The sequence below is a fragment of the Camellia sinensis genome, chromosome 10 (genome assembly GCF_055761805.1).
Source record: "Camellia sinensis isolate YWXY chromosome 10, ASM5576180v1, whole genome shotgun sequence".
Taxonomy (NCBI): Eukaryota; Viridiplantae; Streptophyta; class Magnoliopsida; order Ericales; family Theaceae; genus Camellia; species Camellia sinensis.
The window spans coordinates 178,103,557-178,128,472 of record NC_138970.1 but is presented as its reverse complement, the minus strand read 5'-3'; the positions used below and the strand labels follow the sequence as shown (position 1 = coordinate 178,128,472).

Here is a 24,916-nt window from a genome sequence, read left to right as displayed (position 1 = left end):
AAATAAAAGATGTAAAAAAATAAAATACGAACATTATTCCGATCAATCAAGCGGAGGTTGGAAAACATTCGGCCGGGCGATCGAACGTGTTTTCACTGGTGGATATAAAATCAATTTTTTTTAATTGTAATAACACACTCAAATATCAATGTGAAATCATGTTTAAAACTCTACGCCAAACACATGTTTTTCATTTGCTTGTCCTTTTCAATGCTTGCAGCTGACTTTGTGCCACTAAAGTTTAAACTTTTGATGCTGATACACTCAATGTTTTATCAGTCACTATCTAATAGTTCTTTTTTCAAAATGTGACATATAATTTATATTTATGAATAAAAAATAAATGTTATATAAATTAATAAATATACAACTTTTTTTTTTATTCTAACAAGGGTAAATTAGAGGTTTATATTTATTACAGTTAGCTCTTTACTTTTTAGAAATTACATCTTTCTCCCTGAAGTTTAAAGTTTCATTACAGATTCCCTCTCAGCAATTTAATTTTTATAAATTCCAAATTTGCCCTTACTAGGTAAATTACATTGACACCCCTCACATTTTAAAAATTACAATCCCTTCCCTAAGGTTTAAAGTAACATTACCAATTTCCTCTCTCGATTAGTATTAGTTGGAAACAAAATTATTTGGAAAAAAAATAATTGAAAAAAAAATTTGTTAGTAAAATTTTTAAATTTCTATTTTAAAACCAACGTAAACTTATTTTTTGAATTTATGTTTTTTCTTTAAATTTACAAATTGAGACAACAATTTATAAACCAAAAAAATTATCAAACAAGTTTTTATAATAGTTGTTAAAATTTTTGTACATATAAATTGAAAACTGAAAATGAAATGGTTACCAAACAGGTTTCAGATGGTAAAAATGTCGTAAAATTAATAAATAAGTAAATAAGTTATCAATGAAAGAAATGACTTATCAAAAAATTCTTAGGCTATATATGGTTTGATTTTTAGAATTTTTTTTAAATTAAAAATTAATTTGGTTGAGAAATTAAAAATAAATATAGTTATCATTTAAGGGTAAAAAATAATTATCATTTTAATTTTTGAACATGTTATATACATATGTATGGTTGTTTCAATTTAATTTGTAAAAAATTATTTTTAACCACTCGAAAGATAAAAATTATATAAAAATGATAATTATTTTTTATTTCTTAACCAAATTAATTTTTAATTTTTAATTTTTTTTTCTAAAAATCAAACCATACATACCCTAAAAATCTTTTGATAAGTCATTTCTTACGTTGGTAACTTATTTACTTATTTGTTAATTTTACGATATTTTTACAATTTAAAACCTGTTTGGTAACCATTTCGTTTTCAGTTTTTAATTTATATTTACAAAATTTTTAAAAACTGTTATAAAAACTTGTTTGATAATTTTTTGGTTTATAAATGGTTGTTTCAGTTTATAAATTTGAGGGAAAAACGTAAATTCAAAAAATGAGTTTACGTTGGTTTTTAAACAGAAATTTTAAAAAATTACTAACAAATTTTTTTTTCAAATAATTTTTTTCCCAATTAATTTTTTTTTTCAATAAATTTTTTTTCCAACTAATACTAACCAAGGGGGCAATTGGTAATGCTACTTTAAACCTTAGGGAGGGGACTGTAATTTCTAAAATGTGAGAGGTGTCAATGTAATTTACCCAGTGATGGCAAAATTAGTATTTAAAAAAGTTAAATTGCTGAGGGAAAAATCTGTAATAAAACTTTAAATCTCAGGAAGAGAGATGTAATTTTCAAAAGGTGATGGAGGAACTATCAGGGAGTGTCAGTGTAATTTACCCTTCTAAAAATGTGTGATATGAAAGTTTTGGAAATTGAAATAACAATCACTTGAATAATATGATAGCGGCCTATTTTGGGAAGTGGGTTATAATCCACTTCTCATATTATAACTCACTTCTTCTCTCACAAAAAAACTATTTATAAGTAGCTTTTTATCAAAAAGCTGATTATAACCATCTTTTCAAAATAGCCCAGTATGGAAAATTTGTATAGCTCAATTAAAATGGACACAAATTAAGTCTTAGGTCTTGTTTGAGAACAAATTATTTTAGTAATTTTTTAATTTTTTATAAAAAAATATGCAAAAAAAATAAAGAAAATAATATGATAATTTATAGTAATTTTTTTAATTTTTAACTAAAATAATTACTCCCCAAATAAGCATTAATAACTTTTCTAGCCCTTAAATTTGTCAAGGACAATAACCGCAGAACACTCAGAGGAAAGGTTTAACATGTCATTTTCAAAAAAAAAAAAAAAAAAAGAAAGAAGTTTTGTTTTTTAGTTCTCTCTTTATTATTCAACTTGAGACACTTTTTAATCTTGAAACTTTTAGGATAATAGCATCAAATTTTATTTTTTTGATGTCATAAAGACAAAAGTAATTTAAAAAATCATATTAGGATTACTTATCTATCTAAGACCTCGTTTGGCAAGTAATTTTTTTAGTTAAAAAGTCAAAAAATTATTAAAAAAGTCAAAAAGCGATAACCTATACAAAAAAATCAAAGATTCTCTTTTCTCTCTACTTTTTGCACATCTTTTCATAAAAAGTCAAAAAATTATTCCAATCATATTAATTTTTTTTATATCATATTTTAATTAAAAATTCAAAAAATTACTAAAAAAATCTATTCCAAAACGAGGCATAAGTGTTCACTTCTTTATCTATGCTTAGGATTTATCACTAACTTTTCCAAAATGGTATATATGTGTAAGTATTTTTATTTTCTTTCTATTAAAAACTCCAACATTATTTTAAAAAAAAAAAAAGTCAAAAAATTTAAACATAAAGTGATGTACATTTAAACGCATGATGACTATAGTTTCCATGTTTAGATACACAAAATATATTTCATTTTAATCATTTTAAAAGGGGTAAATTGCATTTACCTCCCCTAAGGTTTATGACAATTTTAGGGACCTCTCCTGTGATTTGAATAATTACAGTAACTTCTCCTACTTTACCTGACAATGTCAAGATTCTCCCATTCTATCAAATTGTTCCAAACGGTGTTACTTTTTCTATAATAAATTACCTTATTGCCCTTCCTTTTAAAATATTAAAAAATATTTTTAGATTAAAGGACAGGTTTGGAAGAAACAAACAGTATCTGTAACAGTATTTTTGGATTTATTATTTTTTAATATTCAAAAATGTTTTAAAAAAAATTATTTTTTATTTTAAATATAAAATTTTTATTTAAATATTTTATTTTATTTTGTAAATATTTTAATTTTTTTAATTTTAATATTTTAAACTCAAAACGCAACTTTACACTAAAATCGTAGCCAAACACATAACTCAAAACTCAATTAAAAAATTATTTTCAAACCTTATAACCAAACATAACTCGACACTCCACATTACTTTCAAAACTCTATACTCAAATCGTAACCAAACGCATAACAAAAAAATTTAAATATTTAAAAATATATTTATAAAATAAAATAAAAATATTTAAAATAAAAATTATATATTTCAAATAAAAAAATAAAATTTTGAAATTTTTTTAATATTTAAAAAATATATTTAACATAAGTTTGTATTTTTTTAAGTTTGTGTTTAGTTATGAGTTTTGAAAATAATTTTTGAATTAAGTTTTGAGCTGTATATTTGGTTAAGACATAAATTTTGAAAAGATTTTCGAAAATTTGTAATTGGAATTGTGATTCTAAAAGAGACCAAACATGTTTCTAAAAAAAAATCTTTTTTCGAAACATGTTTTTACTCAAAACTTAATTCAAAAATTATTTTCAAAACTCATAACCAAATACAAACTTAAAACTCAATTCAAAACTATTTTCAAAACTCAAAACCAAATTTTTTTAGAAACTCTATTTTAAAAGAAAAAAAAATTCAAAAAAATTTATTTTCTTTTTTAAAATTATTTTCAGAATCATGATTTGAGTGTGGAGTCATATTTTGAGTTATGAGTTTTGAAAAGAAAAAATTTGTTTGGTTATAAATTTTGAAATTTTTTGAATTTATTTTTTTAGGGTAAATATTTTATATTTTAAATATTTATTTATTTATTTAATGTGCATTATATTTCATACATCTATGTTGTATTTTTTTTAATATTTTAAATATATTTTTAAAATATTTAGTTTTATTTTAAATATTTTATTTTATTTTATAAATACATATTTTAATATTTTAATTTTTTTATTATACATTTGGTTACGATTTGAGTGTAGAGTTTTGAAAGAAGTGTGGAGTGTCGAGTTATATATTTGGTTATGAGATTTGAAAATAATTTTTGAATTGAGTTTTGAGTTATGTATTGGGTTACTATTTGAGTGTGAAGTTGTGTTTTGAGTTTAAAATATTAAAATTAAAAAAATTAAAATATTTACAAAATAAAATAAAATATTTAAATAAAAATTATATATTTAAAATTAAAAAAAAAAATTAAACATTTTTTAATATTTTAAAAAAATAAATCAAAAAATATTGTTCCAAACACTGTTTGTTTCTTCCAAACTTGTCATCCAATCCAAAAACATTTTTTAATATTTTAAAAGGAAGGGCAATAAGGTAATTTATTATAGAAAAAATAATACCGTTTGGAACAATTTGACAGAAAAAGAAATCTTGACATTATCAGATAAGGTAGGGAAGGTTACTGTAATTATTCAAACTATAAGGGAGGTTCATGTATCTGTCAGAACATCAGGAGAGGTAAATATAATTTACCCTTTTAAAAGAGTTTTTTTTTGTTTTATTTTTTGGGTAATTCTATTTCCACCCCCAAATAAACTCAGGGCAAATCTTTTCTCAATACACATCCCTATTAATTTAGTTATTAAGTAATTATCTCAACCCATATCCTTAAAATTACAAATAAATCCTTCACTCAGATAGGCACACTTTACCCTCAAAATACACACACTTTAATTTCCACCCACTCTCGTGAAGACCAAAGTGACCCCAATTTACATTTGTACTTCAAACAGGAAAGAAGAAGAAGAAGTTCAAACAGAAAACCAAAAAAAAAAAAATCTGCACTTTCCTCACCTCCATTGAATATCTACTAAACACTGTTGAAAACCTTGTTTAAGATAAGAAATCTTTCAATTTTATTATTACACTTATCATTTTGTTATTAGATTGACAATTTTCGGATCTCTCGTCACTCCATTGGCATGAAAGTATGTTTGTTTTGTAGCTGGAAGTGCTCGGCACTGGGTTTCCTAATATATGTGTTTCATTCGGAACTTGATTTCCGAATATTATGCATAATTTCGTCTATTAAATTTCGAAAAAAATTCATAACGTCATAGTTTAACCTCCGAATCAATTATCTCTCTCTCTCTGCAACTTTTGACCCCACCATGGCTGCTTTTGATAAGAGAGAAGAAGCACAAGAACAAGAGAAGACAATCCCTGTATTCACTGTCCTCAAGAACAACACTATCCTCAAGAACATCTTCCTCCTCGACAATCTACCTTCAGTCCCTGATCTCAAACCCTTCAATCCCCTTAAAAATAGCGACCGAGTCCAAGAATTCGAGGAAACCTTGCTAGTTGGACGACACCCAGATTGCAATATCATGTTAGAGCACCCCAGAAAAGTGACTACAAAAGAAAAAGTGTATATTGTGATATTTTTATTTTTAAAAGATGTGTATAAAGAATTTGTATAAATAATATTAGGAGTATTGATCAATGACTATTATAGTAATTTTTAATTAAGATATAATTGTTATTAATCTAATTTTTCATTAAGTGTGTTCAACTGAGTTTATCAGGGTGGTGAAAATAGAATTTCCCTTGTTTTTTCCCCATATTTTTGGGTAATTCTAAAGTAATCCCTTAGTTTCAAATAATTTCAATTTCGGTCCCTCCCTCCCTCCGTCACCTTCGCAAGCTGTCGCTAGCTGCCACAAAACCCACAGCCAAACAGAGCAGCAAAAACCTCTTCGTCATCTCGCACTCACTCTGCACTTCCACAGCTACGACTCCATTACTCTCTCACCTCTTCATGCCCTAATCTCAACTCCCTCAATTCCATAACTCTATCGATCTATCGAGAGCTCTAAATGTACTATTCGAAGCTGTTTTTGTGGATTTAGATAATTATTAATCAATTTAAAGTTTATGATATGTGTTTGTGTGGTTTTAATTTCGATTCTGTTTGTGATTGATTGTGAGTTGTGATTGTTGTTGTGGTTTCAGAGTGAGAATTTGCAAAAAAAATAAAATAAAAATGAAGCTGACTCCGAGAGAGGTTGAGAAACTTATGCTTCATGATGCTGGATATCTTGCTCAGAAGCGTCTTGCTCGTGGCTTAAGGCTCAATTACACTGAAGCTGTGGCACTTATAGCAACACAGGTTAGTGAAAATTTTAAACTTTCAAAAAAGAAAGAAAGAAAGATTGCATAGGGTTGGATACTCGCGGACATGTATAAAATACTTCTTAATTGTTTTTTTTTTCTTATTAATTTTGAAGCATCATTTACTTAATTTTGAAGTGTTGATACTCAAAGTCATGTATTACTTCGTTTACGAAATTAGAATTAATATAGTGTAATTGCAAGGATGAAATGTTTACTCAGTTCTTTGAAAAGAACATAGTGAGTTAAAAGTAATAGAATTTGTTAAATTGATGGATCCCTATTGTATCATACATGTTTAATTTTCATATTTGTTTAGTAATAATTAACAAGAAAATATAAAAAAATAAAAAAATTAATATCAATAAATAAAATGGGAAAGGGAAAGGGAAAGGGAAAGGGAAAGGGAAAATGTAGGTGAAATGTGAATAAAATATATCTATTTCACCTAGTTTTATACATCTTTTCTCTTTCCCTTTCCAAATCCCTCTCCAACTCCCCCAACCAAACACAGCCTAAGTATAGTGGAACAGTGAAAAATGGAGTCTTTTAGTTTGGTGTCCCAATGTATTTGTGTTGAAGCTTTATGGAATTTTAGTTGCACATGTACAGAATCATGCTGTTTTAATCTAGAAATTGTAACCCTCAAGTCTATTCTGGAATAGGATGTTTGATGTTCCTTTTGTATTTCGGTCCTGTTTGTAGATTTTGGAATTTGTTCGTGATGGTGAAAAGACAGTGGCAGAGTTGATGGACATTGGGAAACAATTATTAGGAAGGTATGATCTGTATTGTTCATCAAATTTCTTCTTTTATTCATATGTTATTATTACCATTCTACAGTAATATAGGCACTGGGAAATTCATCTTTGTTGTTGAATGTTTGATCTTGTGAGTTTGCATCAATCGTAATTGACAGAACAGATATACTGACAGTTTGAAATATTCAGTGAAGAATGAGAAGAAGAAGCATATGGTGGTCCAAAAAAATGGTTTTTTCAGTAATGAAAATGCTCACGTGTTATATTGTTGGAATTCTGACACCAGTTAGTGTTTTTTTGCATCATCTTTTCAGCTTAACGTGGTTTATTGAAGTTATCATACAAGGGAATAATGAAAATTATTTTTCAAACTGGGTGTGTTCTGGCAATACTAATATCCCAAGGTGCTAATAAGTGAAAATGTTTAGCTTCCAGAAAACATTTTGTTTAAGTTTATTAATAATCAATATGGAATGAGTAGAGAAAAATTGACTGGAATTTTTCTTACTGTAAATTACGTGGCCAATGAAACTTGGTGATTTACAAACTTACAGTTGAACATGCAACAAAATTTCCTTTACAATTGTTCACCCTCAGTGGAAAATACTGGATCTGAAAGTTCAACCCTGTCAACAGGAAACAAGTTCTTCCAGCTGTTCCACACCTTTTGCATTCTGTTCAGGTACTAAATTTATTGATTTTGTAGTGATTATTATATCTTCTTCTGTTATTCTGATACAGTAACATACAATCTAATGATTTACACTGACGGTTTGTGTCAGCACATGTTGAATCCTCTTTGTTGTTTTGTTAATATAGCTGCTTCACCCGAAGGTGTTTTATCTGCTGCTTTATAATCTTGTCATTCTCAATTTTTTTTGTGCCTTCTGGATCAGAAGTTATCATCTGACTAACTAATAGGCATTATGACCATTAGGGTGATATATTTTCTGTTTAGGAACAAAACTCTTTTGTATTGTGAACTTCTTGTTCATGATATAGGAATTGTCAGATTTTTCAACTGCTTACTTTCTGGCATTTTTTTCTTTGTTTTTTTCCCATTTCATTTTTTTTGCCCCCCCTCTCTTTTTTCAGAGGTAAACCAATTTTATTATTTAAGCAAATATCACCTGCTGATTCTTCCTTTAGGTTGAGGGGACCTTTCCCGACGGGACAAAGTTAATCACTATCCATGATGCAATAGCTAGTGAAAATGGAAATCTGGAGTTGGCTTTAGATGGTTCCTTCCTTCCAGGTAAGGATTCTTGTATGGTTTAATCAGCAGTACGAGATCTGTATTCATGAATGATTTTTATTTTTATTTTTATTTTTTGAAAAGTAGTCTAAGAAAATATTACAAAGTTTTAAACTAGTACATGCATTTGTAGCTGAATGACATTGATGCATGGAATTATTTTTACTTTTTGAAGGATTTTGGGCATTAACATGCTTTCAAGTTGTTTGTCCATTGGACTTATTGAGATTGATGCTTCCTGTCCGTCTTGTGTATGAAGTGATTTTCTGAACAACAATGTGAAGCCACTTATTCATGCAGTGTGGTGTTCTACGTTGAACAATGAGAGTTGTTCCTAATATTGTTTCTGAACACTTAAAACTTACCATGATGTTAAAGAAATGAGAAAGGCTATGGTATACACTCCAAGGTGTGTACCATATGTACCTTATAACTAAAGAAGAAAATAGCATAATTTCATACTTTTTTGAGTCATAACTAAAAAAAAAAAAAAATTATCATAACCAAACATGACATGAGGCATGACTAAAGAATTCATGAGTCATAACTAAAATAATGTCATAACTAAAGAAGAAAATGACATAACTAGGGGTGCATATGGTGCACTCCTTTCAAGGGTGTGCATGTTAGAATTTCCCTAAAGAAATGCTTACTAGCCTTGTCACTCTCAGCTTCTTGAAAATGGTGTGGCAGTGGTCTGTTTCTTAGTTCTTTATAGGCAAGAAGTAGAAGAGAAGACCTTGTATAAAAGTTTGCACTAACAAGCGAAATAATTTACCTGACTAAAATCTTTGTTGTGTGTTTCTGCATAATATGTACTACCATACTGCTCTTCCGCTTAATGTTTGAAGTAACATAGACTTGGATATAACATCAAGCTCTAAAACATGTTTACAGTTGGCTTGGATAAAAGGTAAAAAACAATTCTAGTTTTAGTTAAATCATTGAGAATTGAGATTGAGCAAGTCAGGCAATAGGCTAAGAAGCACGGATATGAGCACGGAGATGGCCGCCACAGGACATGGTGATTTCAAAAAAAATCAAGACACGGACACAATGAGTGTATGGCTTTTTTTGCTATGTATATAAATATTACATCCATAAACAACCAAAATTAATGAAAACTAACTAATTTCACATTAAAAAAAAAAACCTAAATTTTAATCAACAAGAAACTAGATTTGTATTGTGTTAAGCTCCATGAATCGTCAGAAGCCAATCTCTCAACTTTACCACTGTTTAGATCTGTGTTGTGTAGTTGATGGTTTGATATGTGTTCTATATTTATTTTTAAATTCAACCCTTATGTTTTGTAGATATTATAATATGACCCCCAAAATTAGATTTGATAAATTAAAATAATGGCCTGCCATGTCCCGAAGCATGTCCCTCTGTGTCCCCATTATCTAACAATTAAAGCTTTTAAAGCTACTGTTTGTCAAACAACACTAGTAAAGAAGAAGGAATCTATCCGGATTGTTTTGTTACAATCCTGGATTTTGTCCCCTTGACATTTATTTTCAAATGGCCAAGCTTAATTTCTTGATTTTGCATTTTGCAGAATTCTTGCATATATGCTTAATGTGTGAAAAATTAGTAGACTACGCACACTAGCTTCTACAAACACTATCAGAGTGAAACACATTTTGTATAAATTGGTTGCTTATTTGTCTCTGAACGGCATTGATGGAAGAATGTTGGTTCTGCAGTTCCCTCACTAGACAAATTTCTCCTCATAGTAGATGACAGAATCCCTGGTGAGCTAAGGTATGGAGCCGGATGTATTACCCTTAATCATGGAAGGAAAGCTGTAACCCTCAAAGTCACTAGCACAGGAGACAGGCCAATTCAGGTGCTTGGCTTAAACATATGTTTCCTTATTTTTGTGGCATCTTTACTTCTTTGTTTTTCCCCATTCTGGTTTATCCCACTTGACAATGCTAAAAATCTCTACTTGATTAAGCATGTTAGAACCATACACTCCATTATTAAGCTTACATTTCACTCGCAACTTGAGAAGTTTGAATATGCAACTTAAGTGTGATTCCTTTAAATACACATTGAACTTATCATACTGAACAAAAGTGCTTTGCATATTTCTTGATTGTTTGACAGGATCTTGCCGTCATATAAACAATGCTGTAGTCAATCTCCTGGTTATAGCTTACTAAGGTTTTTGCAGAAAAAGGAAGTCTAGGCTGTTGGTGGAACAAGTCTAAACCATTTGAATTTGTTGTTTTAGCCCTCTTGAGGTCTATTTGATAAGATCTTGATAATTCACATAAAGAAAGCACTTGGTGCCAAATCAGATGTTAAATAGTTTTTGCTGCAATTAATTTATACTTCCTTTCCCTTTCATGCTAATTGTCATTTGCAGCATTCACATTTCATGGAGTCAACCTATTTCAAGGATTCCAATCAGTGTTATAGTGTCTGCTGAAATAATGTGATGTTTCTGATTTCTGTCTATATTTACCTAATCAACAGTTCATGCTGTTATATTCAAGAGAAATCTTTTGTGAAGATAATGGTGATTTTTAAAATCATTCAGGTTGGCAGCCACTATCACTTTATTGAGGTGAATCCCTTCTTAGTTTTTGATCGAAGCAAAGCACATGGCATGCGGTTGAATATACCAGCAGGAACAGCTACGAGATTTGAGGTAGGACCTTTTAACCTCATCTGATTTAAATTTGGATTGTACCTGTACGATGCTTCCTAAAACAATTTAGAATAAGTTGAGATATTAATTTTATGTTTCATTTTTATACGTGCATAGTCTTTTGCCTGGAAGTATTTTAACCAAACCAAACCAAGCCAAGTCTTAAGTCCCATCAAATGGAGTTGGCTACATGAATCCTTCTTCTCCACTCAACTCTATCAAAGGCCATTTGGTTAGTCAAATTAAGGAAATTCATATCTCTGTTTACTACACTAGGCTACGTCAATCTAGATCTATCCCTTCTCCTAATACTTCCCTCTATCGTCACTATATTGCATCTCTTCACTACTGCATTTGTTTGTCTCCGTTGTATATGACCAAACTATCTCAATCTATTCTTTTTCAACTTATCTTCTATCGGTGCTACTCCTACCTATTCGCAAATATACTCATTTCAAACTCTATATTTTCTAGTCTTGCCACAAATCCACCTTAACATTCTCATCTCAGCAACACTCATTCAATTTACATGTTGTTTATTAGTTGTCCAACATTCCATCCCATACAACATTACTGGTCTAATAGCCGTTCTATAAAACTTTCCTTTTAATCTAGTGAGTATTCGTTTATCGCATAGTACCCCAGATGCACTCCTCCACTTAAGCTACCCGCCTTAATTCTATGGATCACATCTACTTCAATCTCCCCAGTCATTGTCATAATTGATCCTAAATAACAAAAAAATTCACTCTTAGGCAGTTCTTGATTCTCAATCTTCATGTCTCCTCCATTTCCATTATTACTATTACTAAAATTACACTCCATATACTCTGTCTTAGTTTTGCTTGTTCTAAATCCTTTAGATTCAAGTACTTCTCTCTAAGTTTCCAACTTAGTGTTAACTCCTTCTCTAGTCTGATCCACTGACACGATATCATCTGCACAAAGTATAAACCATGCAACATCATCCTGAATATTTCTGGTCAACTCATCCATAACTAAAGCAAAAAAATAAGGATTTAAGGTTGATTCTTGGTGTAACCCCACAGTAATTGAAAATTCACTTGCCTCTCCGGCCGGCGATCTAATAGTGGTCACCACCACACCTTCATACATGTCCCTAATCATATCAATGTAGCTTTTTGTCATCCATTTCTTATCTAACACCCACCAGATTATATCCCGAAGCACTCTATCATATACTTTTTCAAGATCAATAAAAATCATATGAATGTCTCTTTTATTTTCTCTATACTTTTCTATTACTCTCTTCAAAAGATAGATCGCTTCCATTGTTGACCTACCAGGCATAAATCCAAATTGATTCTTTGACACCTCTGTTATATTTCGCAAATAACGTTCCATCACTCTCTCCCACACTTTCATTATATGATACATCAACTTGATTCCTCTATAGTTGTTGCAATTTTAGACATCTCCTTTATTCTTATAAATTGACACTAAAATACTCTTCCTCCACTCCTCTGGCATTTTCTTAGTCAACAAAATCTTGCTAAATAACCTAATCAATCGAGCAACCCCCTTCTTACCCAAACATTTCCAATCTTGAATCCAAATTCAGCGTCTACGAGGTAGACATGTATTTAAGATTAATCATTTCCTGTGGCACTAGAGAATGATGGATGGTGTGGGCACTTCCTTCTTCTTCTGATAAGTGGAGTGGGGACTTTCTATTGCAATGTTCTGTGATCATTATATACCTCTTGAATATAAAGAACTCTATAAGATAGTTTTTGGACCTGGTGAAGCTATATGGTACAGAATGATGGGAAATTTTGTAACATGTCCCTAAAGAATGAAATTGAGATGAAAATAGAGGGATGGGCGTGTAGAAAGATGAATGATAATAAAACTAGAAATGGACGTAGTGAAGAGAATTGAAGGGTACCATCATTTGCAAGCATGAGAGAGGAAATAGTCTAACCTGATTCAGTGATGCGAAATGTGACCTCTGACTGCACTAATAGGTGGGAGTTAAGTGGTTTAATTGGGAAGTTCTCTGAGAACAAGATGAAGGCCAGAAGAACATGGGTTAAGGTTGTGAGAACAACATGACTTGCTATATATAAGGAGAGGTGTCCTAGAAAAAGCATAATGGCCATGGATTAAGGAACAGAGAATTGGGTTTATGTCCTTTTACTTAATATTGGGTTGATCAGACCTTTGAACAAATTAATCTAGTTTCTTTGCATTGTTACTGATTGATTTGTTCTCATTTCGCATCTTACTTTACACTTTAATCTGTCCCATGTAAGGATTTAAGGATTGTACCATTTTTTGTTTGGTTGGCCAGCCAGGGGATAAGAAAAGTGTTACTCTTGTAAGGATTGGAGGTAAGCAAGTGATCAGAGGAGGAAACAACATTGCTGATGGTCCTGTTGATGATGCCAATGTCACATCAGTGATGAAAGCTGTCCGCACAAGAGAATTTAGGCATTCTGAAGAGCCAAACGCCAGGTTTAGAAAATTGGCCAAGCAATTTTTTACTTCTTGTTTTCATGTTTGATTCATATTACTTGAAAATTAGATTAGCTTCTCTGCCGCAATGGTCATGGATAAAATAAATGCCTTGAAACTGATTTTGCAGTGAAGGTGTCATTACGGAAGGAGGATCTTTTACCTATACAATTTCTCGTGAGGCCTATGCTAACATGTATGGTCCTACTGTCGGTGACAAAGTTCGGCTCGGTGACACTGATTTATTTGCAGAAATTGAAAAAGATTTTGCAGTTTATGGTGATGAATGCGTATTTGGAGGTGGAAAAGTTATAAGGGATGGAATGGGGCAGGCTTCTGGATATCCAGCTGCTGACTGTCTAGATACTGTTATTACAAATGCTTTGATAATTGATTATACAGGAATTTTCAAAGCAGATATTGGAATTAAAGGAAGTGTAATAGTTGCCATTGGCAAAGCAGGCAACCCAGATGTCATGGATGGTGTATCGGACAACATGATTATTGGGGTGAGTACTTTGTCACACCGTAGTGACAATGGTGGAGGTATGATAACACATCAGGTTAACACTAATGCTTCCCTCTATTTTGATCAGGTTAACACTGAGGTCATTGCTGGAGAAGGAATGATTGTAACAGCAGGGGCAATAGACTGTCATGTGCACTTCATCTGCCCTCAATTGGCATACGAAGCAATATCAAGTGGTGAGATTTCTACATCTTTGAGAGTTACTTGGTCGGGAAGTTTTTGGTGAAAGTTTATATATATTTTTTTGTAAGTAAAAATTTATCTACTCTAATACACGGAGTATATTATTCAAAATTGAATAATTATATTTACAGGTTCAAGTTATTTCTATCACATCACCTCCTAAGCCTCAACATTGATTCTTACTTTGCAACCTCTTAAACCTAGAGTAAGGATAGTTCTTAATTGACCAAAGTGTTTGTTTGAGAGAAAACTAACTTAGAGAATGATTAGACAATCACCCCCTTTTGTATTGATAACACGTAGCTTACAATAGAAACCTTAGAGGCACAAATAAGGAAATAACAGAATAAGGAAATAACAACTAATAGAATAAGAAAGTCCTAAGGCACTAATTAAGGAATCAACATATAATCTAAATAAGGAAACAAATAATAGAATGATCCTAATATATATTTTAACACTCACCCTCAAGCTGATGTAAAGATATCTCTCATGCCCAGTTTGCCAAGAATATCATGAAATGGTTTACTGCCAACTCCCTTGGTGAGAATATTTACAAGTTGTTCACATGACTTTACAAATGGAGTACATATTGTGCCACTAGTGAGCTTCTCTTTGATGAAGTGACGATCACTCTCAACATGTTTTGTCCTGTCATGTTGAACAAGATTGTGGACTATGTTAATGGAAGCCTTATTATCACAATATAGCCGTATGGAGTCTTTCTAGTCAATTCCCAGATCGTGAAATAATAACTTGATCCATAAGAGTTCACACACACCTTGTGTCATAGCTCTAAACTCAGCCTCTGCACTAGACCTGGCAACGACATTATGTGTTTCTTACTTCTCCAAGTAACCAACTTGCCTCTAACAAAAGTACAATGCCTTGAAGTGGACCTCCTATCAGTTACTGATCTTGCCCAATCAGCATTTGTATAAACTTCCACACTAAGATGATCATGTTTGGCAAAATAAAGACCTTTTCTAGGAGAAGATTTCAAATATTTCAAAGTTCTCATAACTGCCGCCAAGTGTATTTCATGAGGAGCATGCATAAACTGACTAACCATACTAACGACAATAGCAATATCAGGACGAGAATAGGCCAAGTAAATAAACTTGTCTATTAGTCTCTGATAACTCCCCTTATCAACGGCTACTCCCCCACTATCATCACAAAGTTTCTAATTAGGTTCTAGTCTATGAAGCACAAGTACGGATATGAGTACTAGTATTGGTACGATACAGGGTACGTCGATACGGTAAAATCTAAAAAAAATAAGGTACGGGTACAACTTGGTACGCTTGTAAAAAAATATTTCTTTTTAATTTAAAGTAATGCAAAAATTAATTAAATGGTTTAATTTGTTGAGATCCAACCTATAATTAACACTTAATGCCAAAAGTAAAGGTATAAATCAAAATTAAATGTCAATATATTAAATAACTTACAAATCATAGTTTAATTTTAAAATTATACTAAGCATAAAACTAAAAATAAAAAGAAGTTTAATGACAAGAGTTTTATCTCTGTAGTAGAAAAAAATATTGTTTCAATTGAGGTATGGTACAACTTGGATATATACTAGGTATGTCTAGGTATGCCGAAAATTAAGAAGAAAAAATTTAGGTACGTGTTTTGTGTACCTGGTATGTATGTAGAAGCACCATACGAAGTATCATATGCCGGTAAGTACCCGGTACGGATATGGTATGTTTTTCGAAGTACCCATGCTTCATAGGTTCCAGTGGTGTGTCACAGGCTTTACTTCCAAGCATCCTTGTTTCCTTTAACACGTCAAGGACATATTTTCTCTGACAGATAAAAATCCCATCTTTAGACTTAGCCATTTCAATCTCTAGAAAGTATTTCAAGTTTCCCAAGTCTTTGATTTCAAATTCACTGGTCAAATACTTATTCAACAAAGGGATTTCCTTAACATCATCTCTTGTAAGCACTATGTCATTCACATATACAATGAGAGTTGTAGTCTTACCATGAGAGGAATGTTTAACAAACAGAGTATGATCAGTCTGACTCTGTTTGAAGTTATATTTTAGCATTGCCAGAGTGAATCTCTCAAACTAAGCCCCAGGGGACTGTTTGAGGCCATATAATGACTTTCGAAGTTGACACACCTTACCTTTAGTTTGAAGAGTTTCAAAGTAATGAGAAATGTTCATATACACCTCCTCTTTTACGTTACCATGCAGGAAAAGCATTCTTCACATCAAACTGATGAAGTGACCAATCCAGATTAGCTGCCAGAGAAAAAAGTACTCTAATTGAATTCATCTTTGCAATAGGAGCAAGTGTCTCTTGGTAGTCCACCCTATAGGTCTGAGTGAAACCCTTTGGTAGTCCACCCCATAGGTCTGAGTGAAACCCTTTGCCACAAGTCGAGCCTTATACTACTCAATTGAACCATCTGCATTGTGCTTCACAGTATACACCCATTTGCATCCCACAGTTCGTTTGCCCCTAGGTAACTCAGTCAAATCCCAAGTGCCATTCTTATAAAGTGCTTTCATTTTCTCCACCATAGCCAGTTTCCACTTAGGAATAGTAAGAGCATTCTAAAAATGGTTAGGTATGCTAACAGAGGAAATTTTTTACGCAAAGGCTTTATATGAAGAAGACAAATGAGAATAAGACACAAAGTTAGAAATAGGATGATGAGTATAAGATCTCACACCTTTTTTTCTTGGCAATGAGGATATCAAGATCAGTGGGCTCAGACTCAGAGGTAGTAATATCAAAAGTTTCAGGGATACCTGAACCTTCATCAAGAGAAGGAGACGGCAGTGACTAATTAGAAATGATCTTTTGTATCAAAGTAACTTTCTACCTTTCTTTATCCTTGACATAGACTTACCCTTCTCTGTTCTTGGCAACATTGAATTTTGTTTTGCTAGTAATAGATATCACTGAAGGTGGTATTGGGTTAGGAACAATAGGAGCAATAATAGGTACCGTTGGTGGTGGTATTGGATCAGGAATAATAGAAGCAATAGGAGTCTCTTCACTCCAAGACTCCCCCTGAAGAGATGACTGGGACACTAGACGGGACAAGAAGTAGGATTGAGACTTAAAGAAGGTGACTTTCATGGACACAAACCATTTATGAGAAGGAGGATGATAACACTTGTACCCCTCTTGAGTAGGAGAGTAACCTAAGAAGAGAGAACGAGGATCCAACTTACCTCGAGAAGGAGAATGATTATGAACAAAACAAACACATAGCCAAAGGCTTTTGGAGGAATGAAAAATATAGACTCAGAACCTAAGAAAACTTGAAGAGGTGCAAATTTTTTTAAGACTTGTGTAGGAAGACGGTTAATGAGCTCGGCCCAATAGGCCCAAGGTACGCCCATAGAAAAACACATACAGCTAGTCATATCAAGGAGCTGACAATTTTTGCACTCAGCAACCCCATTCTATTGAGTGGTGTCAGTGCAAGGTGTTTGGTGGATAATGCCATGAATGGAAAAATATTTTGCCAATCCAGAACTTAGTTGCATGAAGCGGGAGCGAGAGTGGAAGCGGGGGAACGTGGCCACATGGAGGAGTCGTAAATTAAGAGCGCTTATGTATTATTTTTATTAATTATATTTTATTTATTATAATAAATAAGAAATAAGAAATTATATTAAAATAAATAAAAAATAAAAATTAGATGTTTTATTTTATAAATTTTTAAAGATTTTTTTATTATATATGATTTAAATAGATTTCTTTTAAACAATTAGATGATTTATTTTATGTTAAAAAGTTAAGAAATAATAAATTTTGTTAAAAAAATAAAAAATATATTATATGATAAAATAAATAATTTTTTATTTTAGACAGAAAAATTATATTGTTTATGACAAATTATATTATATATGATAAATATTATAATTTATAATTTATATTATATATATATTATATATGATAAATTATATTTATATTATATAAAACAAATATAAAAATGGAGAGGGAGAGAAAGGGAGAACAGAGAATAGATCGAGACAGAGAAGCAAACAAAGACGAATAGGAGATCGAGACTGAGAGAAGAGAGAGAGACAACGACAATCGAGATTGACAGTAAGAGAAGAAAGGGACGAAGACAATCGAAGCCCTAGTCTTAGCCTTAATTGCGATTCTCTCACATTAGAAGCGCGTTTCTTATGCGATTCTTCCTTGAAAGCGTAAAATCGCGCTTCTTCCTCAGAAATGTGAGTCCCTTCCACGATTCCTGCTACTAAGATCTAGAATCAATGTACTCACCCCTATTATCAAAACGCAATACTTTGACAACTGTCCCAAATTGGATACTAACCATCTTATGAAAGTTTTGAAATAGAGAAAAAACCTCATTTTTTTCTTTCATATGAGGTACACCCAAGTAGCACGACCTTTCATTGACATCACACGAGAGAGACCCCAAACATCTGAATGAATTAAAAAAAAAGGAACTGAACTTTTATTATTACTAGGAGCAAAAGAGGCCCGATGTTGTTTACCAAGTTGGCAGGACTCACAATGAAACTTAGACTTTATTTTTGATAAAAACATAAGGAAATAAATGTTTAAGTAATAAAAAAGATGGATGTCCTAGACGTCGATGCCACAACCATAAATCTTCCTTGGTGGATGGAGACGGGAAGGAATGATGAGGCTGCTGGTCAGTCTGATTTAGGATATAGAGACCATTTTCTGTTCTACCATTGCCAATCGTTTTCTTCGTGATAAGGTCTTGAAAAAGACAAGAATCAGGGAAAAAAGTTACACTGCAATTTAAATCTCTAGTAAGACGACTCAATGATAATAAGTTAACAGAAAAATTAGGAACATGTAAAACAAAAGATAAAGTTAGAGAAGGGGTGACACGGATTAAACCTTTCCCGGAGACGGAAGAAATAGTACTATCAGCAATCTTAACTTTATCCTGACCAGAGGCTAATGTATAGTCTGAAAAGAGATCAGAAGACCTAGACATATGATTTGAGGCACCAAAAACAATAATCCATGGCAAAGTCTTATAGGATTAGAAAGCACTAGAAGATGAGGCTAAGTTACCTGAACGGACAAACGAAAAAGAAGCAGAAGATGCACCTGGAGAAACAGGAGGCCGGTGATCAAGCAGATTGCGCAGAGCATCTTCAAACTCAGAAGATGACATACTAGAGACCAAATCAGAAGTTTGCATAACCGGAGCTGAATCATGCGCCTCTACAGCACTAGGCTGATGAGCACGAGAATGAGACCCACGTCCTCTGACTAGAGCGCCCGCCTCTATGACCAGAGCAATCTCCTTGACCTCCTGATGAAGTCCCATGAAGCTTCTAACAAGTCTCACGGGTATGCCTCAGTCGGCGACAGTAATCACAGAACAAATTATCCTTTCCAGAAGGATGAGAAGAAGGAAGTGACAAACCAGTTCCATCCTGAGAAGGTGCAGAAAGTAATGCTGAGCGGTTTGTAGAAGTCAATGGTAACATAGCAGAATGATGACTCTCTTCATTTTGGACATAAGCAAAGGCCTTCTGAAGAGATAACATCCATGCCAATGACACGACTCCGAACCGGGTCAAACTCACATTGAGGCCTTTGCTTATGTCCAAAATGAAGAGAGTCAGCATTACCAATTGAGTCAACTATGTAAATAGGCTTGTAATCCAAAAGATGATCTAGGCATTTCCAACCATTAGTTAGAAAGGTGTAATACTGAAGAATTGTCTGCTCTCCCTATATTGAGCGCTCAATAAACCGGCGCAACTCAAATTACTGAGAAAAATTTCCCTTTCGGGAATATGTAGCAGCTACTGCCTTCCAAACATTCTGGGCAGTCTGCATGGATAAATAACTTTCACCAATCTCAGGGACTATAGAATGAATGAGCCACCCCATGATCAAAGAGTTGGTAATCTCCCATTGATCATAACTAGATCAGAAATATCTGGTGCTTGAACTGTCCCATCAACATATCCCATCTTCCCCGTACTCTCTGTTATCAGAATCTTATGATTCGCGATTTGATTCACAATTTTTGTAAAATCGATACGAATTTATGGTTGAATATATTTTGGAAGTGAATTTCTAGTGAATCGCATGATTTTGAATCGCACGATTTACAATCGATTCACGATTCAATTCACTTTTTACGATTCATGCAATTTTTGAAATTATTGTGTCCGACATATTTCAATTCTTTTTTTTTCCATCTTTTAGTGAAAATGACATAATACAATTTCTAATAGCGTTTAAAATCAAAATAACCAACATATATACATGATTTGTTGTTATTTTAGTGATCATAGAGTTTTTAATAGGATCTAATTAGATTTAGTCATACCAAACATATTTTTAACCTTTCTTCTCATTTTTTTTCTCTTTAAAAAATCATAATATATATTCTAAAGATGTTTAAGATTAAAGTTACACTATGAATTATCTATTGCTATTTTATTAAATTGAATATAATTGAATATTACATGTGTGAGGTCAGTTATACCTTTTAAAATGTTTTAGTCTTTAAAATAAAGTATTCTAAATAATTATTTCTTATTATTTGCTCACTATTACTTAGAAAAGTATGTATGCTTATTGCTCAAATATCAATATCGTTGTTAATTTGTGTTATTTTGGAAATTGATAATTTGTCTATTTGGTTATAATTTTTATTAAGAATGGTTGATAAGAAATATCTAAAAAGGAAAAAAGGTAAGATGTACATAGAAACTTTTGTTAACTTTGACCTATTAAACTACATGATTATCATTCAAAATAACATTTTCATTGATTTAAATCTAAATATTTTATATTTATGAGATATATTTAATATCTAAATGTGTAGATATATGTTTTTTAGGAATTTAGAAAAAGTGACCAAATCTTTACGATTCACGATTCGGTACGAAGCCATTTTGATTTACTATACGAATCTCAATTTGACAACTATGCCCCTACTCTTCAGAAAAAGTGTCAGACACTAAGACCATACAAGGTAATTCTGATCATTAAATAGAGAGGTGGTGATTTTGAAGCTAGGGTTCAGGTTCTCAAAAGTAGTAGTCATAATTGGATTGGAACTCTCCCCTTTAGATGGGTAAGAAGTAGTGGATTCACTAGCTGGGTCAGCTATGTTTATGCTACTATCTTAACCAAAAAACACAGCATTAATCACAATAATGGAAAGAGGGAATGGAATGGGTAAGCAATCTCAAACACAAACCACTATAGGAGCATAACACTTAGATTAATGGGGCCATTTACCACCCCAAAGAATAAATAAAATGATAAAAAAAATGGTGAAACTTTAATCAAAATAGCAGTCTTGGGTTAAACAACAATGAAAAAAACACAGTAGTAATAAAGAGGATGAACCAAGGAGTGTTATCGGGACATATGATGTGGAGAAACACTTAGATGTTATCACAAAGAGTTTGAAACACGCAGGAGAAGGCCAGAGGGAAGTCCAAAGCACCCACTAGACCATGGAAGAAGCCTGAAGATACCCAGATGGGTGTCGGTTTGAGCTAAAAAACCCTAGGATGGGTGTCGGCTGGTTTGAAACCACCTAGAGAAGAGTTAGAAGAGCTAAACAGGGACTGAACAGCAGTTAAAGGTCTTTTGCTGGAGCCAACAGGGTCTAGAACAGGTTGGGTAGCGACGGGTGGTGGTCGGGTGGTGTATTGATGGTGGTTGGTGGCTGTGTGGGTGATGGTTTTAGGGTTTTGGCTCTGACACCATGTTTCTTTGAGAGAAAACTAAATTAGAGAATGATTAGACAATCACCCCCTTTTTTATTGATAATAATAGGTAGCTTACAATGGAAACATTAGAGGCACAAATATGGAAATAATAGCTAATAGAACAAAAAAGTACTAAGGCACTAATTAAAGAATCAAAATATAATCTAAATAAGGAAACAAATAATACAATGATCTTAATATATATTCTAACACAAAGTAGTGTTCGAACTTGATAAAAACGTCATAAAAGCTTCCACTTGTTATGTTAAATAAAATGATGTATTATTGATTGATATCTGATTGTTATCTATTACAATGATTCATGATTCCTATATATAGAAGAGGGTGAGTGTGTAGTAGGTAAGGAGTAGGTGAAGTGGAGGTGGTAGTGGTGTAGTGGGTTAGGTTTAGTGGAATAGGTGAGGTGGTAGTGGTGTAGTGGGTTAGGTTTAGTGGAGTAGGTTTAAGTGGGTGAAGTAGGTGGAGAGTAGGTGGATTTTAACAGCCCCCCGCAAACTCAAGGGGGATAGGAACTAACCAACTTGAGTTTGGAGAGAGTAACAAAACAAGAAAATACATAAAAATAAAAGAGGATAGGTGACACTGTATGGTCGTGTCAGACCATTGGTGAAGACACTGGATGGTGGTGTCATAACGTTGTAGAGGACACTGTATGGGGGTGTCATAACGTTGTAGAGGACACTGGATGGCGGTGTCAGACCGATGTAGAAGATAGTTTATGGGGTCATGTCGGACCGTTGTAGCAGACAATGTTGTGACAGTTGTGGTGACAGTTTACGGAGTCTTGCTGGACCCTTGTAGAAACTAACCGGAATCAATGTCGGGACAGTTTACAAAGTCTTGTCGGACCCATGAAGGAGCTAACCGGAATCAATGTCGGGACAGTTTACAGAGTCTTGTCGGACCCATGAAGGAGCTAACCGGAATCAATGTCGGGACAGTTTACAGAGTCTTGTCGGACCCATAAAGGAGCTAACCGGAATCAATGTCGGGACAGTTTATGGGGTCATGTCGGACCGTTGTAAAAGTTGCACCCTCAAAAGGTGTGCCCAATTTTGTCAAAAGGCGTGCCATCAAAAGGCGTGCCCATTTTATCAAAAGGTGTACCGGACATGATGGCGAGGCGCGTGACTTGGCTTGCGCGCCCAGGTTGTCGTCTAGCGCCGAGCGGCGCATGATACGCGTGGCTGCCTTGGCTATATAACCAAGACGAAGGCAGAGGCTGAGGCAGAGAAAAACTGAGAGAAACCTCTGAAAAAAATCCTTCGTGTTGCTGAGAAAGAGAGTTCCTTGTGCTGAGAGAGATAGTCTGTAACACTTTGTTGCCCAGAAAATGGCCTCGTCTTCCCGTGGACTGCTCACCCTCTTTCCCGACCTCAACGAGTCAACAAGAGAGAGAATTGGAGCGGTGGCACTGGAACCTCAACCGAGTGCCCTGGAGTTTGCTCCGTTGAACTTTCCGATGCGGTCGGTGGAGCAAAAAATGGCAGTGCAAACGGATGTGGAGGCTAATCAGTATACTTTGAAGGCATGTGTGGAGTCCATGACGGCGGTCACAAACTTGTCGCACCGGCTGCAGAGTAGGACAAATGAGGTGCAGCAATTAAACGCCCAGCTGGCTCTGCTCCAACGCATGTATAAGGATGCGCGAGCAGAGATAAGCGTGCTAAGGGCAGAAAACAAGGAGCTGAAGCGGAAGGCCACCGTGATGTTTCGATTTGGAGGTCCACCATATGCTGCAGTGGAGGAGTAGGGAGTAGTGATCATGCCCAGTGGACAAGGAAGTACTGAGGCAACACCGGCAAGGGCCGCCCAGGACGGAGGCAAGAAGAAGAGACCCGCGGCAGAGTAGAGAAGAAAAATCCCACCTGTGGATGTGGTTTTTGTGGTTTTGTTTGGTTGTTTTTTTTTTTTTTTTTTTTTTTTTTTTTTTTTTGGTGTAAAATTGTGATCGGGGTTGATCCCGGCATGAAGAAATGACAAGTTTGTGGAATGTTGTTGGTGTTATTTTGTGTTGTTGTTTTGGTGAAGAATAAAAATAAAAGAAAAGAAAACAATGGAGAAAGAAAATAGATAAAAATATTTGTGGAGAAGTGATATGAAAAACATCGGTGTGATTGGTTTTTTTTTTTTTTTTTTTTTGTGTGGAATATAAAAACAAAATCATAAGAAGATAATGGGAAAATGGTGATGCTCACTAACAATGGTAGGGATAGAGGAAATATATGATAATAAAAATATATAGATATATATATATTAAAATAAAATAAAAAAGAGTGTAACGTGGGTGGAATAAATTAAGGAAAAGGATGGAAGACAATGTCTGGTGGAGAGAGGGAGTGGATTGATTAAAAAAGATGGGATGAAAAAGTGTTGGGTCAAAAATGGTGGCGAAAGTCACATAAAAATTGATTAAAAATAAATAAAGAAGTGGGAATGGAAGCAAAAAAGGGGACAAAGGCAGTGGAAAACATGAATGTAACCACGTGATCGCCTACTGAAATGCCTTGGACTGCACACTGCAAGCATCAGAACCCATACTGTTTGTAGCGGGTGCTGGTGCAGAAGCTGCTTCGGAGACGACAGTTTCGAGTTGAATGGTGCGAGGAACCACCACTGCATCGACAGCCCTATGTGCCACAGCACTGCCAGTACCAAATGCCATGCCTTGAGCTATTGTAGCACCAAGGCCTCCAAGTATGGATCCACCACTGCCACCTTGAACAGGAGCTGGAGGAGGAGCTTGTCTTGCTGGCTGAGGGGGATTACGCACTGGTGCAGGACGACGAGGTGCTGATCTTCCACCGGAGCTTCGGCGAGCCATGGCTCGTCGATGAACAGAATAGAAGAGGAGAGAGAGACAAGAATTGGATTTCTTTTAACTTGTGTTGTGTGAAATGCAGAGACTGGGA

At 33.6% G+C, this 24,916-nt stretch overlaps 1 protein-coding gene across 2 annotated transcripts in view; it reads left to right on the top strand.

The window, feature by feature from the left end:
• The first annotated feature begins 5,872 nt into the window (after positions 1-5,872).
• The window catches only part of URE (urease), a 31,080-nt gene continuing 12,036 nt past the window's right edge, over positions 5,873-24,916 (top strand). For both annotated transcript variants that reach the window (XM_082892917.1, XM_082892918.1), the window contains exons 1-10: positions 5,873-6,083; positions 6,218-6,374; positions 7,082-7,155; positions 7,774-7,819; positions 8,287-8,392; positions 10,102-10,244; positions 10,944-11,054; positions 13,369-13,532; positions 13,663-14,041; positions 14,129-14,237. In XM_082892917.1, coding sequence (XP_082749043.1) covers positions 6,249-6,374; positions 7,082-7,155; positions 7,774-7,819; positions 8,287-8,392; positions 10,102-10,244; positions 10,944-11,054; positions 13,369-13,532; positions 13,663-14,041; positions 14,129-14,237 — 1,258 coding nt within the window. In that variant the 5' untranslated portion in view covers positions 5,873-6,083; positions 6,218-6,248. The remainder of the gene's footprint in view (positions 6,084-6,217; positions 6,375-7,081; positions 7,156-7,773; positions 7,820-8,286; positions 8,393-10,101; positions 10,245-10,943; positions 11,055-13,368; positions 13,533-13,662; positions 14,042-14,128; positions 14,238-24,916) is intronic.